The 19,734-nt window shown below is 37.3% G+C and overlaps 1 protein-coding gene across 6 annotated transcripts in view; it reads right to left on the reverse strand.

Moving 5' to 3' along the window:
* Positions 1 to 19,734, reverse strand: part of TRPM6 (transient receptor potential cation channel subfamily M member 6) — a 164,023-nt gene that overhangs the window by 49,173 nt on the left and 95,116 nt on the right. For 5 of the 6 annotated variants that reach the window (XM_044767631.2, XM_070495634.1, XM_014848704.3 and 2 more), the window contains 8 exons: positions 19,093 to 19,321; positions 15,789 to 15,941; positions 10,761 to 10,907; positions 7,881 to 8,009; positions 6,259 to 6,510; positions 4,399 to 4,573; positions 4,080 to 4,194; positions 488 to 681 (listed from right to left, as the gene is read on the reverse strand). In XM_044767631.2, coding sequence (XP_044623566.2) covers positions 488 to 681; positions 4,080 to 4,194; positions 4,399 to 4,573; positions 6,259 to 6,510; positions 7,881 to 8,009; positions 10,761 to 10,907; positions 15,789 to 15,941; positions 19,093 to 19,321 — 1,394 coding nt within the window. The remainder of the gene's footprint in view (positions 1 to 487; positions 682 to 4,079; positions 4,195 to 4,398; positions 4,574 to 6,258; positions 6,511 to 7,880; positions 8,010 to 10,760; positions 10,908 to 15,788; positions 15,942 to 19,092; positions 19,322 to 19,734) is intronic. The other variant, XM_070495635.1, reaches the window with a different exon arrangement.

Below are 19,734 nucleotides of genomic sequence, written 5' to 3' on the forward strand. Positions count from 1 at the left end.
TCAATAAATCAGAGAACGGAGAACTGTGACTCTTGAGAATAAGTTAATCAAACTCTTGCTTATCTAATTCTCTTAGACCTCAAGGGCTGCAGAAACTCCTTTCTTTTTGGATTCCATCATCAACAACAAGGAAATGAGTACGGGTCACTGTGACTATCTTCTAGGAGCTATTCTGACGAATTCCCAGGTAAGCAGAGAAAATGCAGGTTTTCCAGGAGACATAAAGCCTTTACACATTCAAGCAGAGATTCCGTTCCTATCTATTCATTTCTTTCAAAGTATCAGCTAATCTAGGCAAAAGGCACTACACCACATAATGAGGTCAATGTATTTACTTAGACCTCGTCCTCAGCTGATACTCTATTGTCAGTTAACTCCCAGAGCCTCCCGTCCTGTGCCCTGAATTTAATTGGCTATGGTCAGTGTGTCTTTACCTTGGATCTCCACTCTTTACTCTCTACCTCCTGCCCCACCAATGAAAACTTACTTAATCCAACATCTCCCTCTTCTTGGTCATTTGGAGCTTGATGACAGCAAAGACGGCGAAGGAGGAGACCCACGTGACTCAGCAGGATGAAAGGTGGGGGCAGCCAAGGCTTCTCGTGGTAGGTCATGATGTAGCGATAGCGATTGTATTTCCACAGTTTATTTGAAATGGATTTCATATCTAGGTAAACATTACTGTAAGTTATAGTAAGAGAGGGACAATGTTTTAATACGGAATCCTGAAACATAGTGGTTAGATTCTTTATTTTCCAACTTGTATGATTGGTTCACCTGACACTACCAGCAGCTGGCCAATAAAAATAATATCCATTGCATTTATGATTCTTCTTCCACCAAACAAAATACATTAATCACCTTCTACAATAAAATATGCTGATCAGAATAATAAGCAAAAGGTAGAAATTACAATCAGATAAGAAAATGCTAACATTTTAAAATGCAATGAACAGAAACTGCCAGCTGGAACTTAACACTATTCTTGGTTCACCATCTCCTCTCACATGAGAAGCTCTTTTCAGTCCATGATTCATCATTCACAGTAAACAGCTTTAATGTTCCTCTATATCATCAACCTTACAAAGAGGTTCTCTTAATGTCAAATGTGAAAATTGCTAGAATAATCCTAGTTAAAACACTCAAATGAAAAAGTATTAATGAAGAAGAGACAGAGAAGAAAAATCAATTCATCCCAAAATAAATCAATATGCAGGGCTTCCATTTAGAAGCTAGGTAAATTATTTAGATTAAAATGAAAGTAACCCTTTATTGGTAGGCCCCCTCGGATTTTCCCTTTAATTACATTAATTATAATATGCAGATAGTATAGTAAATATTGATACTATAGAACTTACAATGGAAGTTGTGATGGGTGGTACAGTTATTCTAAAATAGCATATCATCCCTAACTACTTAACTGTAAGTATATAACATTTTTGGGGGTGGGCATAATGGAATGTCCATCTTAAAATTTTGATTAGGCTAATATAAAATTAGCTTCTTTAGAGAAAGATGGTAGAGTAGTACTTGGGTAGGGCAGCCAAATAGCAAATGAAAATACAAGCAAGCTTAAACTTGAGCAATGACAGAGAAAGAACCAGCACCATCCTAGAGAAAGCCAGCTTAGGATAAGAGGAGAGAGGAAGGTCACAGAGTCCATAAAGTAGATGATGGAAACACAGATAACTGTGTTTTAACAGCAGTTCTCAAAGTGTGGTCACTGAACCAGCAGCATTAGCATCACGTGAGAACATGTCAGTTCTTGGGTCCTAGCCCAGAACTACCAAATTAGGAACCCTAGCGGTGGACATTATAGCCATCTGTGTCTCAGCAAGCCCTCCAGGTGATTCTCGTGCACCATCAAGTTTGAGATCCACCAAGATGACAGGCCACTGTCACTCCAAATGCCACTATGGCTGTCCACCAGCAGGTGGCGATCTTCAGAGTGTACTGTATTTCAGGTTCTTTGTAACTATTGGCACAGAGAGTCTGGAAAGGGCCCCTGGACAGGTAGTCAGATCTGAGGGTCAGCTTGTTTGGTCCTCAGTGTGTTCATGTTTAAAGTGAGAAGATTGGTCTATCTGAGGATTTCTCAACCTCTCCTTTGACACTTGCCATTTTGGAGAACCAAAAATCTCATACCCACTCTCAACATTGTTTGAAATGTCAAAAAAAAATAGCTATGCTAACTAAACATCAATAAATGTTATAAGTTCATAAAACGGTGGGGGCTAAAAAAGATAGCTATCATATAAACTTGTAACAAGCAGGAAAGCATGTCTTCCCCAAATATATGGCAAATATTGTTTTTTAGTATTCTGATTTATTTTGCCTCCCTCCAGCCTTTATCTTCTCTGCTTTCTTTACTTAGATTCCATGCATTGACTTCCCTTTTCTTATCTATCTCTCTTCAGTGAGATAATCAATGAATAAAATACCTAGCACAGTGCTTAGCACATAAGAGGCATTCAGAAAATACTTGTTTCTTCCCAGCACCTCACTTGATTTCTTTCATTCATCAAAGAAATATGCACCAAGCACTCTTCTTGGTGTTTGGGATAAATTCATGAGTAAAAAAGACCAAAAAAAAAAAAAAAAAAAGAAAACCCAATAGTCCCTGTGGAGCTTATTTATATTCCAGTAGATGAGCCAGATAAACAGAAAAACATAATATATAAATAAATTAAAAATATATTTGTGTATATAATATAAGTGAGTAGGAAGCCAGAAGAGTAAGGAGTAGAAGGTCTGCCAAGGACAATGAAAGGGAGCTGCACTCGTAAATCTCATCCTTAGGTCAGGCCTAATTCATAAGGGGACATGTAAGCAAAGACTTGAAGTGGGTGAGGGAATGAACTACACTGATACCTGGGGGAAGAGCATTCCAGACTTAGGGAACAGCAAGCAAAAACACACCTGCATTGTGTGAGAAACAGTGAGAGGCCAGTGTGGTTGGAGAGGAATGGGTGAGGGGAAGAGTAGCGTGATTTGAGAAGCAACAGAGAAGCCAAATCACATGGAGCCCTCTAGATCATTGTAGGAACTTTGACTTTTACCCAGAGGGAAACGGGGAGCCATTGAAGGGTTTGGAGCAGAACAGTGACATCTTCTGACATATGTTTTTAAAGGGTTACTAAGGCTACTGCATTGACAACAGAATTTCGAGGCCAAAGACAGAAGCAGAGAAAGAAATTTGGAGACTGTGGTAGCAGTGGGGCGGTAAGAGGCGGTTGGATTGGTGATCTCTTTGCAGGTAGGGTCAACAGGGGCTCCTGACAGTTAAAAGGTGAAGTATGAGAGGCATTAAGAATGACTCCAAGGTTTTTGGTCAGAACAACTAGAAAGATGGAGCTTGGCCAGAAACTTGTGGTCTTCTCCCTGGATTTGGAAAAGACTACAAGTAGAATAAGTATATGCCGGGAAAGAGGGGAGATCAAGAGTTTGGACATTTAAAACTTTAGAATTCTGTATGCATCCAACTGGTGATGGAAGGGGGCAGTTGCATCTATAAGACTGGAGTTCAAGGAAGAGATTTGGGCTGGATATACAAATTGGAATTTGTCGACATCTACAGGAAACTGACCAAAATCACCAAACAAAGAGTAAATAAATGACAAGCAAGGTCTGGGCCCAGGGACATTCCACTGTTAAAAGGTTGAGGAGAAGGAGATAATCCAGAAAAGGAGACTGAGAAGAAGAGAAAAGTGAGATAGAAGAAAACAGAGAACAAGATACACTGGGAGCCAAGTGAAGAAAGGATATCAAGAACTCCATAGCCAACTTTCAACCTCATCAACTCTTATTCTTCTATTATTCCAACTTATTACTTTATTACAATGCATGATCTCCTTTCATTCTGCTTTTACTACACTTTCTCTCCATTTATTTTTTCTCTTTTCATGCTCTGCTCCCTTCCTACCAGTAGTTTCATGCCCATATTTTAAAACCACAGTAATAAAACATGGAACACACACAAAATCCAACATTACATACTCAAAATACATGTGAATTTACTCAAAATACCTGCCCCTATTTTGATTTAAATAAAATAACCATATTTAATTAAAATAACCTACTTGAAGAAAGCAATCAACAGGTTCACCATGATGATATATTGCACAAAGAGGTAGACAGCTTGGAGGAACGGAGTAAGAAAAGATCCAGGAGGGCAAGATGGGTCACTTGAACAAACTACAAATAAAGAATTGAAAAGAATGAGAAATAAGGTGAATCACAGTCTTATGACTCTAGACAAATATTTAGCACATTAACGTAGCAGAATACCAGAAATTTTTGACATTTTTATGATTTAGATGATTATTTTCCAAATTTCATTTTTATTCTGAGTATCTAAAAAGGTTCAATTTCTGCATGATGGCAAAATCCCCTTTGCACCGTCTATCTCTGAAGCGTAGACTTCTCCATATATCATCCAGTATGGCTCAAACACAATATCTCGAGCAAGGCTCCAAGATGGGGGCTCCTGTGGCGAAAGGATGGCCTTGCGTGCCACTCCAAAGCTCAGCAGGACTATGGCCATCATGATCACAATGTAGAACATGTTTGCTGTCTGCAAAATAGCACAGCACAACCAGAATTTTACCACAGACTTGAAATTTAAAACTAATCAAACACCAGCAGCCATCATTATTATACCTGCCAATAATAAGACTGTCTACAGTCATTGACCAAAATGCCCTAATCCATGAATAGCTGGGTTTCCTTTGGCTAAATCATTTTGTTTTCTCTGCACAGTATGTGTTTCATGTCATGTGGTCTGTTGGAAAAACATAAATGTGCTAAGGGTAAAGAGTCTGTACTTCTTTCTTTAAGAAGTAATGAAATGTGAACAGCTTTTGAATATCTAATTCCAACTTTTCACCAATTGGACCAGAGGTTAGGAAAAGAAAGAAATAAAAATAAGGGGTCAAATAAGTCAAATGGCTCCTTATTCCTGGGATTATCTTCAGGAATTGATGAGAGTCTCAGAAATTGATCAGGTGAGTTTTATTTTGCTTACTAAATGCACATCAACTAAACGCGATTGTTCACGGTGGCAAAAGACAATTATTCCATGAGTATTCCATGAGCTTCTCTACATATCTTAGCCTCCCTTCCATGAGGCTGGGACAATGTGACCAATTCTAACTGATGGCCTGTGGAGTGACAGTGACTTATGTCACTTCCTGTCCAGAGCAGTTAAAAGCTGTTAAACTTTCTCCCTCCCTCCCATTCCCTGCCACAGGAGACCTTGGAAGCCACATGTTGACATGGCTGTGTGACAAGATGGAAGGATTCTGAATCCCTGAATCACAGGGCAGAGGACAACCCTTAGGAGCACTCATCAAACTTTGCATTAGGGAAAAATAAACTTGTGCTGAGTCACTGAGATATATCAGTTACTTAGCATAGCCTATCTGATAAACACCCGTGTCACCAAGACCAGAGAAAATGTTGCTGATGTAAAAGTGTAAAGTAAGCAAAATCTGTCTTTGGAGTCCTAGAGGTTATCCCTCTTCTGCTCTTTGTTTCAGCACTATCCTTCCCTCGCAAGAACTTGCCCCTTCCCCACCAGTGAGTATTCCAGAAAGAAAAGCCAAAGATGATCTGGAGGGACTGCACTTCCTCAAGGTTGGGTCTCAGGTCCTGTGAAAAACCAGCTGGAGTAGCTAGTCCAGCTGCACAGTGAGGTCAGATGACAGACAGAGCCAGGTAGCCTAGATTTGAATCCTGCTCTCAACTTAAGCCCTTGGGAAATTTATTTAAGCTCCATTTCCTCGTATATAAAAAGTGGATAATAATACTATCTATCTCATAAAGTCGTTTTGAAGATTAAATGAGTTAATATACACAAAGTACTTAGAACAGTGTGTGGCTCATAGTAAGCACTATTTAAGAGTTGGCTTAGGGTGGGGAGATAAAAAGATAAATTGATATTTCACCAGAAAATATTATTGGTGGTAGCCTCACACAAATCTGGCTCTCGGGAATGACTGTGCTCAGAGACAAGCTTGACTCAATCATATCATCTGACCCTAACCAAAAGGGTAAGCTGAGTATCTAATCAACCACCTAATATGCGATCCAAGGGCTTTGTTAAATATGAATTTGTGGTTACAAGGAAAGCAGTGATGAAATGATCTTGCTGTCTCTGCTTCTAAAAATAATTCAAAGAGTTAAACTATTGGATGTGAACATGAAATTAGGTAGAACCATTAAAAAGGACACCAGAATATACAAGCAAACTGTACTCACCATTTTTGCAATCATGGTCACATATGGACCTGCATGTTGATTCACAGCAAAGAAGTCCAAGAGCCGTGAGAACCAGAATATGATGTCTATGCAGTAGATTAGTCTTCCCGCCGTGTGGAAAGGAGGGTTACCCCACCGAAGGCCAAAACCAACTGAAAACAGGCCAATAGCCACAGTCTCCATTAGGTTCCAGTACTCACTAATCCATACCTTCACCTTTTGAGTAAACTTCCCAGGTTCTGAAATACAGACCTAAAAGAAGAAAGAAAGAAGGAAATTTAAAGAATAGGGTATAACTCAAGAGTCTCATCAATATATTCTTCTTCAACACACCAACTGCTCATTTAAAGAGTAATTTGAATCCTGCCAAACCTTAGATGGCAAGGAGATTTGGGAGACTTAAGTTATCCTTGGGTAATGAATTATGCAAACAATTCTATAAATATATTTTAATGTCACTGATAGTGCTAGCCAGCTATTTGAAAACACAATCAGAAGTAAAAAAAAAAAAAAGGTAGTTTTTCTACTTTCATAAATTCTAAGCTAATACAGGGGAACACCAAGACATTTTAAAACTCAATATAGCAGTGGATCTATATAGCTGCAATTCCATTTCCTGAGGTATAGCTGAATGCAAAAGAGACTGGTTTGAAACTGAGGAATCCTGAAATCTAGTCCTATTACTGCTACTTAGTGAGTTCTTGATAAATTACTAAGAATGTCACAGTGGGAGTCACTATTATAAGAAATCATTCCTGCAACAAAATATTAGACAAATAGAAACATAAAATAGCAAACCTATTTTCCCTGAAGCATAAAAAATGGTGAAATTCAGAATCTCTCTAGAATTATCTATAATCTATAAACTCCACAATAGCAACCAGCAGGCAACATAGGTATAATTACTAAGAACACATTTACTCAGTGTATAATGTTGGTCATCTTAGCTGTAGGACAAAATAAATGTTTGTAAATGCATAAACATAGAGATTCATACACATTGATATCTAAAGCACCGCAAATCATAACTGTATGTGATTGCAGTTATAACTGCATAGGAATGTTAATTCTTTTTTAAGTGACTCGTTGCAAACTAAAAATGAAAATTTTGATTTGTTTGGTTTGGTTTCTTTGGCTACTTGCCTCAGAGGGATTTTCAGTTCCAGTTTGCAAAGGTGTTTAGATGGATCTTTCAAAAGTTAGAAATGAATTCTTAACAAATTGCACAACTTTGGCCATTTATGTTATGTTTCACAGTGAGCCGAAACTGCTAATATGCAAGTAATGCAAGACTATAAAAATCAATCTCACAAAAAAACCCACTTCTGGGTACTCAAATGGTTGGAGAGTCTAATAACAATTAGCATCACTCTAGGACTGATAAACACACTAAGACATCCTTGAAAATAACTGCTTTCAAAAAGCAGCAACTAGCAGGAAGTATTCGGCAAGGATAAAGGGCTGAGAGCAGAGATTTTCCCCTAAACACTCTTCCTGCAGCATGCAAATCAGGATCAGCATTACCTGTCTCACCCCAACCCTTGCTGTGTCCATTTTCATCCCGAGCCCAGAACACCTCTAGGAGAGGTGCGGAGAAGACAAAGGCAGAAGGGGTAACTCACCTCCCTGACTTTCTCAACGGCGTTGGTGAAGATGTAAATGATGACAAGCCACTCCTGCACGCTGGGCTGGGGCTGCATCTCCACCAACACTGTGTAAGTGAACAGCATGAGGAACGCGACATACGCCATCTGTGAGGGGGACACACATTCCCCACATGTGAGCAACAGTCATAATGGAGGATGCCAAGCAGACAGAGAGAGAGCCGAGCGGAAACACATGCATGAAATTCGATGTGATAACATGAAACTGGGACCACCCTCTGATTAGTGATGACCTAATATCCAGGAAGGCACAAGAATCCATGGTTTTCTAGTCTGGGATTTACTGGCAGGAATGAAGATCACTATTCTCAAATGCATGAGAGGGGTCACTGTCTCCGCCTGTTGGCTCCTGACCAGAATTTCCAGAAGACTGCACATCCAGCATGGGCACTTTCAGGCTAACAGCAAGCCAAGAGGGAATCACACATCTTCCCCTCCATTCACACATACAAAACGTGTGTGCCAAGTACACCAACTGAGCAGTGTCAATAGGTGCCTATTTTCAAACATCATAAATTGTGGCATTTACTACTGCTAAGAGTTTTATTTTATATTGATGAAAAATTCTGGTTAGTGGAGAAGTATTGTCTAACTGTGAGTCCTCGTAATTAAAGACATATTTTCAGCACTCAGCCTGAAGCATGATAGATATTCAAGAAACATATGTTTAATTACTGTGTACACTAAACCTAATGCCCAGTCTCTTCAAAGAATTAAAACACAATAAACACACATATAGTCATGCATTGTTTAACAACAGGGAAACATTCTGAGAAATGCATCCTTAGGTGATGTCGTGGTTGTGGGAACATCATAGAGTGTACTTACACAAACCTAGGTGGCATAGCCTATGACACACCTAGGCTATATGGAACTAATCTTATTGGACACGGTCACATGTGGTCCATTGTTGACTGAAACATCATTATACAGTGCATGACTGTGTATACATAGTGATTAATAGCTTTGTAATCTTATCTAACATTCTTATCTTCTTAAGATATATTCCCAGAAGCAGAATAGCTGGGTACACACATTTAAAACTGTAAAACATATTACTAAATTGCCTGCCAGGAAGGCTTTCCCAGTTTCCACAATCACCAACAATGCACAAGATGGCGCAGTCCTTTAACAGCTTCAGAGACAATACAGAGTGCTAGCTGATTGACACTTGTATTAAAAATCCCAGATCAATAGAGAGAAAAATGTGTGCTTGTGTGTGCATGTGTTTTCATTCTCACAAGAATCATATTATTTTAATCTAGATTCCTATTTCTCATATCTTTTTGAGGTCTACCTAAGTGTGACAAGTCTTCCAAGTTTAGTTCTATGTAGACAATGGCTGAAACCACTTCTGACTACACAATAGCGATATTATATATAACAGGTGGTATTGCAGGCAGCTATAGTGGATATTACTGCCCATAAGTTAAAGAGCCATAGTAGAGAAGAATATAAGAAAGTTAAGGTAAATTCTATTAATTCTGTACTTCTCTAGGTCTGTGCCTCAAAGTCTGAGTACATTTGACGGCCCGTTAGGGACATAATTGAATAAATTTATGCTATCAAGCAGTCATTTTTTACATTTTTGTCATTGCTTTTACAGTGGCCAGATACTAAAGCACTGTAGATCTTGGTGGTATTGCTTCTGAGTCTTTTTATTTCTTTCCAATTTTTAAAAAAAGATTCAAAAATGTTTACATTTTTCTTTTCAACATAACATTTATAACAAGACACTGCTTTAATATAGCACACATGCCATAACCTAGCAATGTGATAGCCAACACTAAAAAGCCTGTGCTCACCATCCATTATAGTGGGCAGATCTGGCTGGCTTATTTGTCCTATTTATTAGCTATTTTTTGTTGTTCTATTTGCTTAGCTTTGCTCCTGTCTCTGAGAGTTTGTAAGCTGGAAATTTCTAAGGAAAGAAATAGTTGAATACTCTTTTCCCAATGATGTGACTATAGTTAAAATTCTCTCAGAGCTGTAATCAGTCTCTGGGATATTTCGGTGCATACTCACAAAAATGATGAAACCTCATCATTTGAAGGGAGATTTGATTTTTGAAAACAAATAAAAGTCATTCAGAGCTATGCACTTATTCAATAAGTATACAATCTGAGTGTATGGTTGGCCAAGTAAATATTTTGAAATATAACACATTTAGATAAGTATCCTTTTAAAGTCACACTTCAAATGTTTTAGAAATACAAAATCTTGGCCATGAGTAATTAATGTATAGACAAGCATTAGAAAAATAAACGCTATTAAATGTGAAAAGCATTAAAACATTTAAAGTACAGTTCATGCTGTCTCTGTATCTCTACTATTCATAATAGATTTGGTATTTGTTCATACAATTCAACTTCTAAAATTTTTATTGCCCTCTATATATTTATGAGCATATGTTAGTGTAGACAATAAACACCTGCATTTTGTCTATATTACACATTATTCCTACAAAGAAAAAAAAATTCAACTGCTAATATTTTTGCACAAGATGGGAAGAGAATCCACCTCCATCACTTAACTCTAAAAACATCATTGTTAACTCTACTGTCCCACAAAGCTTCAAATGCTCAGTCCCAGCTGTGCCCAATGGAAGCACGCCAGGAGGAAGAACATGCTTGTTCTTTCACTCCCAAAGATCTGCTCCAACCTTTCCTTGCCTCCCTCCAATCTTCTTTCCTACCTCCTTTGTCATTCCCCCAGTTTTTTGTTACAGCACTTCTACGTTTTTATCACAAATAGGCAAATCAGGCCTATCATTATCAACATTATCATTAGCTATTAATCATCATGAATACTATATATAATTATTGCAATGAGACCAACCGTATAAAACCAAAACTTGACAATTGGAGCACTGTAGAACTCATAGATTTTCCTGGTCCATGGAAGGCTCTGGGGACCACTCTTTAAATCAAAGTGCTGATTTTCATCCAGTTTCTCATCAGGGCCCCTTTCTAAATCACAATCTTTCTGCAAAAGAAATACATAATTATTTATTGTCAGGGGCTTAACTAAAATATTGACATTGGCAAATATCCAAAATATATCATAAATATATAAGTATAATGAATACATTAGAAATTAACTGGGCACCCACTTGCCAAATTATAATCTTAGTCTTGAAGGGAAGGAAAACTACATGTTATTGTACAAAATCTTTGTCTGGGTAAGGAGCACAGGGTATTTCTGAAAAGCAAGCTGTCTCCAACAATCAGAACTAGTCAAACTAAGAGTAGTTGCAAGGATTTAAAAATGGTCCCTGTTTCTGTTCTGTTTAATCTCTTTCATCAGTAATTTTGGAACCTAAGGATATTCATAAAATCCACAAGAAATCAATAGCAGATGATACCATTATTAACATAATTCAAAAGGACAAAATGGACATGCAACAATGATATATCTTTTCCTAGTCATAGGAAAGCCAGGCACAGCGTTAGTTTCAGGATTCTGGCTTTGACAACTTCTTCACTCATTTAAAGCAGAAGTTCTTTACCAGAAGGTCATGGACTCTCTGAGCTTCTGGAGTTCCTTGAACCTCCTGCAACTATATGCAAGTATGTGTGTCGTACGTGTGCATTTTTCTAGGGAAAGCATCATATCTTTCATCAGTTTCTCAAAGCTATGTGTCAGCCCAAAGGGGTTAAGCCTTGTAGGTGATGAGCACTCAGTATCTGTGTGTGGGAGAGAAGTGGTTGCATGAGTGACTACACAGGTGTCCACACAGAAGAGCCTTTAAAAAGAAAAGAAAAAAGAAATTTTAAAAAAAGGAAAAAAGCACTTGTAGCCTAGTTGCTTTTGAGAAGAGGGAACTTAGGCGCTGTCAAGGAGAAGCAAAAGAAATGTTACCCGACTATAAATATCTGTATGGTTTTAATTTTCTAACAGGAAATGCATTACTTGTGTAATTTTTTGAAGCAGTATTAAATGAAAAGAAAGGAATGTTCTCTGATGCCTCTCAGACTAGCACATTTCTTCAACTCATCCACAAAAGATCTCTCTAGCATCAGACCTGCAAGATTAGCAAGATTTTTCAAGCCCAGAAATGAATCACGTTTTGCTTGAATTGTCTGTGTAATTGCAGGAAATGTAATTTTCGAGGCCTCAGGCATCTAACGGGTTATCTCAATGCCTGACTGATTGTTCCATCATTCGCCTCACTTTGGGCAGTGGAGTTGGGGGTGTGACTTGGAGGTGTAGGAACTGACCCATTTCCTAACAGGTTTGAACCAGCCTAGAGTTAAAATGGCTTAGCACTGATTAGACAAGTCACTACGTACTGTGATTTTAATGACAACAGTACCACTTCAGAAAGACCCCAGAAAGCAATTTAAGTAATGACCTTGTTATTAAATAATTTCTCTTATTATTTTGTCTAGGAGTGTTTCATTAGGTCTTAATTACCGTTGACAGTCTGCTGTGGATTATAAAGTGCTAATTGAGCCTCTGAGTTGAATTCAAAGACACCAACTACCATGATGAATACAGCATGGAAACACAAATTGAGATTCAAGACTTTTTTTTTCCTTACAAGAAGGTAAACACAAAAATATTTCACTTAGCTAACTTTTATTCTACTCAAATCTCAATCTCTCTCTCCCTCTCTCTATGTCTCTATCACACTCCTCTTTCTCTTTCTCTAAGAGGAATCAGATACCTGGAGGCACAAGGAATAAAATTATAACTATAACAATCAACTCTACTGTAATTCATGCCTATTTTACACTGTATTATAGTTATCTTTTCCTTTTAATGATGCTCTGATAAAATAGATTATTGTTCAACTTTTTAAAACTTTTTTTCATTGTGATTTATCAACTTGTGTAAGACTAAACTCATCTTTCACCTTCAAAACTTGTTCCTTTTCCAGTCATCCTCATGTTCCTTCAAGATGGCTTTGTTTTAACCATCAGCCTCTCTCAGTCATATTTGTTATCTCCCTCTCATCCATGCTCCATGTTCAAACCTTATTTGACTTCACTTAAAATCTGTCTTTTCCTCTCCATATGCATTGCTACTAACCCTGGCTAAAGCCCTTCTTACTTCTCATCTGGATGGTTACACTAGCCTAAGGTCTCCCTGCTTCCAGCCTGTCTTCTTGCTACATCATCGTGTACACTGGCAGCAGAATAATTTTCCTAATGGTCAGATCACCTTGCTACCCTGGTCAAATACATTCACTGGCTCTCCATTACCTACAGAATAAAAATCATATTCCTTCATAGAATATACAAGAGTCTCCATGATCTAGCCTCACTCTACTTTCCCAGTCATACTAGCAAATATTCCCTCCTTGTCCCATGTCCACTATAACCTGGACTCTAGCCAAAGCATTATGACTCTTGACATATGCCTTGCATTTCCTGCCTCTGTGCTCCTATTTATGGTGTTCCTTCCAATGAAATGCTACTTTCCCTCTCCATATCCTCAAGTCACATCTCAAACACGACCTCAGTCATGAAGCTGTCACCAACCCCTAATCCTCACGTACTAACCCCAAGTGAAAGAAGAGTCCTCTTCTTCCACTAGTTAATCCATTCTGCCACCTTGCTATAATTTGTTCCTAAGAAAGTTCATGTCATCAAAAGTCATGCTTTCAAGGGATTAGCAGGTAGAGAGATTCAAACTTGTCATGGAAAAGTTATTTTGTCTGTAGAAACTTCAATAAGGAATTTCATAAAACCTCACTAAGCAGATGCAGTGTTTAATTCTATACAGCTTCAGCTCCAGAATAATGGTCTTCCTTTTCCTATTACCAGCAGTGCTTTTATTATATTCATGATCACCCACTATCACCACAAAGACAAAGCACAAAGACTCTAAAAGAGCAGCTGTGTTTCATCTGCCTTTGGTTTCTCCCAAAATACATAATACAAATTGTGTTCCTCAACGAATCAAGCACATTATACCTAATTAGCACTATGAAATCTTATATGTCCTACCAAATGCTGCCTCTACTCCCTATTCTCTGCTTAGAAAAATTCTAAACACAAGGTCATCAAAATCTGTTGCTTTAGTTAAATTCAAAGACAAAAGAACATTGTTACTTTAACTATAATCCTTTCATAACAGAAAAGATTTAAAACACTTTTTTCAATAAATGTTTTAAATTGAATAATGGTGAGGCATCACGGATGTTCTGTCTGATTATAAACTCCATGTTAGCAGGGGCCACATCTTTCTTAATTAATGCAGTGTCCCCAAAACATCACATCTTGTCTGGCACATGGAAGGTGTCCATTAAATATTCATTGAATTAATAAATTCGTATGGCCATGTCCAAACCACCTGGGTGGGCGATTGCTATTAATAGGACTACTATATTACAGAGAAAATTTAATTTTTCAGAGAATGGTGAGAACTTACTGTATTTTTTTAATGTTAAGAGCACATTTAATTGCCATTCAAGGAAAGAATTCTTTATCTAAGACTCTCTCCTTTAAGAACAACTGCTTAGTGGAATGCTCTAGCTATCTACAATGCCTTAAGCATCGGCGAAATTTTATCTTTCTATGAAAACTGTAAGGCCAAAAGTGAAGTTGGGTCCACTTGCAGAAAACTATTTGCTACCAAATGCCAACATATTTACATATTTGTTTGTAAATAGACAGCTGAATGATAGAAAACAGCTTCCTGCATCGTTCATTCAACAAGCTAACTAAATGTGAATATCTAAATAAGCATAAAGTCAAACAGAATGTCTCACATATAAAGACAGCATTCTATTTCTAAAGGGGTTAGGTCAATACTATATGTCTTCTCTTCAGTACTACATTTCCTTATAAAAATTTGAAATAGTCTAGACTTAGTAACCATATCATCTAACCAGTACAATCACAATTATGACAACTTGACTAGCCCATCTTTGCAAAGAGTAACTTCTCACACATTCCATAGAGGTTAGAATGTATCTGCCATCTTGGATCTTGAGAACCCCAGATGGAACTTTCAGGCTTAGAAAAGTAAGAAGGAAATGAAGGGAGGGAAGGAGGGAGAAAGGGACGGAGAGAAGAGGAGATGAACACATATCCAAACAGGTGTGAGAGTCAAAATATTTAACAACTGATCTGGCAGTGGGATTAACCAATGAGAATGGATGCTCAACGAATCACAACAAATACCAGCCATACAAACTAATTATAATTATATTTCATTTAATATTTATCAAATATGTTTTTAAATATTATAACACATACCTCATAAGTGCAAAAGCACATCAGACAAGATGCTAGCTAAAGATGCCTTGTTGAAGTATTAAGTACCAGAAAAGATGTTTACTATACTTCATAGTAAATGGCAACTTTATAAGCAACAATCCAAGTTGAGATATGAAAAGCAAAAAACACATGCACAGATAACATATTGGAGACTCTCCAGGGAAGACGGGTTGCAAGAGCAGTAGTTCAAGTTACCCATGAAAAAGCATATTTCTGGGAACTCAAGTAAAACTATTCATAGTCACTGGATATAACAAATGAAAAAATTTGTGGAGCAGAACAGCGAAAATCAATGCCAATTCTAAACCTGCATGTTTATAAATGAAGATTTTTAAGGATATGAGGCATTCCTTATTGTAGCTTTAGAGAAATGGTGAGTCTATTTATTCTACTAGTCACAAAGGAAAATGAAAAGTTAGGCACCTGTGAAGATATAATAAAGTCCTTGATTTTAGCTTTGAGGCAGAAATGGGATATTTTGCTTAACCACATAAGGCGAATAATTAGATCTACCATACACGCTATATTTGACCATACTATAATATGATTGAGAGTGTTAATTAAATAAACTTTGTGTGTGTATGTTCGCGTGCAGTCCATGCCAGGAAAACTCAGTCCACTATGATATTGCACTAACCATAACAGCACTTTCTTTGGCACTGCTGGGGTTCTGGTCACCATTATACCACGTAAACTGGAAGTCCTGGGACTGGGGAACATGTGACATCTCTGCTTTGCTTTTAAATTCCAATGTCAAAATTGTGGGTGGTAAAAGAATACTTACGATGATCTTTAAAAGAAAACAAAACAAAATAATAGTAGGAGTTACACAAGGAACAAGTATTATTCAAATAAAATTAAGATTTTAGTGTATATAAAATGTCAGATCCACCCCCAAGTCAGTTGCTATCCTGATTCTATACATACTTTTTGACTCATCACTTCCAATTCTGGAAGTGTCTCCTTCAGAAATATGAATACAATCATATGTGGATAGCGATGTTCATTGCAGGGTTATTTGTAAAAGCAAAAAATTGATGTCAATCTCACAGTGGAATGTTATGCAACCATTAAAAAGACAAAGCAATTTGGAATATAATGAAAAGGTATTCAAGTTATACTGTTAAGTGAAAAAAACCAAGTTATGAAATAATATATATAGCATTATCCCACTTTTGTAAAAAAAGAAAATCAAAAATTAAAAAAATGGGGCCGGCCCCGTGGCCGAGTGGTTAAGTTTGCGCGCTCCGCTGCGGCGGCCCAGGGTTCAGATCCTGGGCACGGACATGGCACCGCTCGTCAGGCCAAGCTGAGGTGGCGTCCCATATGCCACAACGAGAAGGACCTGCAACTAGGATATACAACTATGTACGTGGGGGGAATTTGGGGAGATAAAGCATATAAAAAAAAAAAAAAAGATTGGCCACAGTTGTTAGCTCAGGTACCAATCTTTAAAAAAACAAAAAAATATGTATGCATATGCATCTTTACACCTAAAAGTTTAAAAACATGTATACCACACTATTACCACTTATCCCTAGAGGCAGGGTAATGAGAAGTATTCTTTTTCAATGAGCATATTGCTTCAATAATTCTTTAAAGCCATTAAGTGGTTATCATCAAATAAAATACATTAAAAATTGTTTATGTTATAAAATCAAGAATATAAAAACATACCAAGTGTCACTTCTGTTAGATTCATCTCCCATCCTAAACAAATATTTTCTCTACCAGTAAAATCCAAGGAACGTATATATCCAGACATCCACAATATTTTTTATTATATTGCTATCATTCATTCATTTATTTATAGTCTTTCCAAAAGAATTTTTGTGTTCAATTTTTATGGCCTTTCAAGGTAAAGAGTTGAGAAGAGTTACAAAATGCTGTCAAAATCAACTCGATGAACACTAGCTCTTTCAAGCTAAAATTAGGCCTTGGTATTCTCGGATTCAGTGAACCAAAATAAGACTAACCCTGACTGTGTGCCCTTCATGATTAAACAAACTGAAGTCATAGCCTTGTCCATCTTCATATTTTTTCACGCAGAAATGACTTTCTATTGTTTTGTTTTAAAACTTGATCTCCTGTGAAGGTTCTCTGGACCTTCCAGTTCTGATAGACATTTGTTTGTTCGTATGTTTGTTTTCTTTTCAGGTATAGAACCCAAAATACATGAAATCTTCTAGGTCTGGAAACATCAGAGTTACCAGGCACAATGATAATTCTACACTAATTACTTCCTAACCCACTTCCTGAAGAGGCTCCACATTCTGCTGCTCTTGTCTATTGCAGAACAATTGGCTTGTGAAACAGTAGTCAACGACATCAATATCCCATTTCTAAGGGATAGGTTGGAGCCTTTTACCCCAAAACATTTAAACGATTTTTCCCTTCCACATAACCCTACATGGTCTTCCTCCAGTCTTCATCCACTTAGAATTAGTCTAACTAGGACATCTTACAATTATTTGAGAATGTGTTCTCCAGACATACAAGCCAAGCACTGATGAATTAGCATCTAGGTACTGAAGAACCACATGGTCTACTGCAGCTCAAAGACTTTAAATAGCTAATTCAGCCTTCTTTATTAACTCATTCTATATTTGGGGGCAAAACATTTAGTCTTGCTTCACTCAAGTCTCTTTTTTGATATAAGGTATATGAGGAGCAAGAAGTCATTAAGTTCCCAGTAATAAGGATTTCCAGTAAACTAAAGTATGTACAGGACACAGCCATGGGGGAAATTATTTCTCAAACCTCCAGCTATCTAAACCCCATCTCACTATGTGAACCTTTAAAAAGAGTTATTGCCAAATAGCTAGAGGTGGACCCATTCACATTTTCACTTCATCTCCTGGTGAAGTCAAAACTGATCAAAGGAGAAATTCTTCTGGAAAGAATGATTGTTTCTCCACTATTTTATTAAACAGAAAGCTATGTGAGATCAGTTTTTTCCAGTTTTATTGAGATATAATTGACATATAATAGTGTGTTAGTTTAAGGTGTACAACATAATGATTTGATTATGTTAGATAACTTTTGATTGACATTTCTCTTATTTCTGTTATCTCAATAACGGGAATTAAAAGGTGCAAGCTCTTTTATATATTTTATCTTACATCTTTTATTTCTTTGTGCTTTCTCTAGTGTGTCCACCAAAAATACATTATTTTAAGAACAGTCATTCTATTTGGGACATGATAATTTTAAGAACTCTAGGAAGAACGAAACTAAAATATAAAATATAGTCTATGGAGCTCTTAATGCTCATGCTTTATCGCCTTTTATTTAGTTTCAAAAGCATTTATACTTCTTAAGCTTGACCATAACCTCAAGCTTTTTTAGGTTTGATATCAAAATACAAATGTCTGTAGTAGTTAAAGCAACTACTCTTGATAATTCCAGATGAGAGATGAAACGAAACTGTAATGGAAGAGGAGAATTTGGAGCTGGTTAGTGGTGTGAACAAATGTTCAAGGGCAGCCTTATAAAAGAGCTATTTATGCCCTGAAACATCACATTGGATGAGCAGAACAACAGAAATTTCTAATTTTATATAGCTCTTTACCAGTTAGTATTCTTAAGCTGTGAAATTTCACTAAAATGTCTCCTTTTCTTCTGTTATATTAACTTACTAATAACAAAATTGTGCATATACTTGTACATGCTTTTACCTTTTTCTAACCACTTTCATGTGAGTATGCCTTGTGAGAAACAGAGCTAGTACAATTATCCCCGTTTTTTAAAAGAAACTACAGTAGTGGTAGATAAAATGGTTGTCAGAGGTTCCACTGTGAAGATCCCAGCTCATCTTTGAGAACCAAAGATATTAATTGGTTTTCCTGAAGATGCTCTTCTGGAACAGGGAAAAAGTGAATTCAAGAGTACAGACCTTCAGACTAAGCTAATATTAAATTCTATAAAGCAAGTAAATGTACCTTTAACCAAGAGTTTTTCCTCATTTTCAGGCACCCCACCCACATGTCAGTCAGTAGCATTTGGGTACAAGTATGCGAAACAAAGGGCCGCAATCCTCCAGACACGGCCAGTTTCAAACAGGTTGAATTGCTCCAGTTCTTGAGTTCATAGGTCAATAGTTTCATGGCCATTCTCTCATTCTGCTTAAAGGCCTTCTCCAACACATCCAGGGCAAGCTGGCCAAACTGTCTGTAATGACACAGCAGTAAATGGTGCAAACAAATGCAGACAAGAGCCCTAGAAACTTGCAAAAGATTAGATATGAGACTTAGAAAAGACCAACGCAAAATTGCAAATAGCACTTAATCTCAGTTTGCAGAAGCTATCTTAAAGGGATTGCTGCTCAGGAAATGGATTGTTCTCCCTTTCCTGAAGGAACAGAACTAGAGGGTCTACAGTGCAGCATATACGATTTTATTTACACCAGGAGCACCTGAGCCATTCACGGGGCGAAGTCACTCCACACCACAAAACAGCCTGTATATATAGCTTGCTTTGGGACTCGCTGATAAGACCTAATAAATAATTTTTTGACAGAAAAGACTGTCCAAACTGAACTAGCAATTAAGGAAAGTTGTGGAACTACTTTTCTTTTTTTTAAG

The sequence above is a fragment of the Equus asinus genome, chromosome 23, assembly GCF_041296235.1.
Source record: "Equus asinus isolate D_3611 breed Donkey chromosome 23, EquAss-T2T_v2, whole genome shotgun sequence".
Lineage (NCBI taxonomy): Eukaryota > Metazoa > Chordata > Mammalia > Perissodactyla > Equidae > Equus > Equus asinus.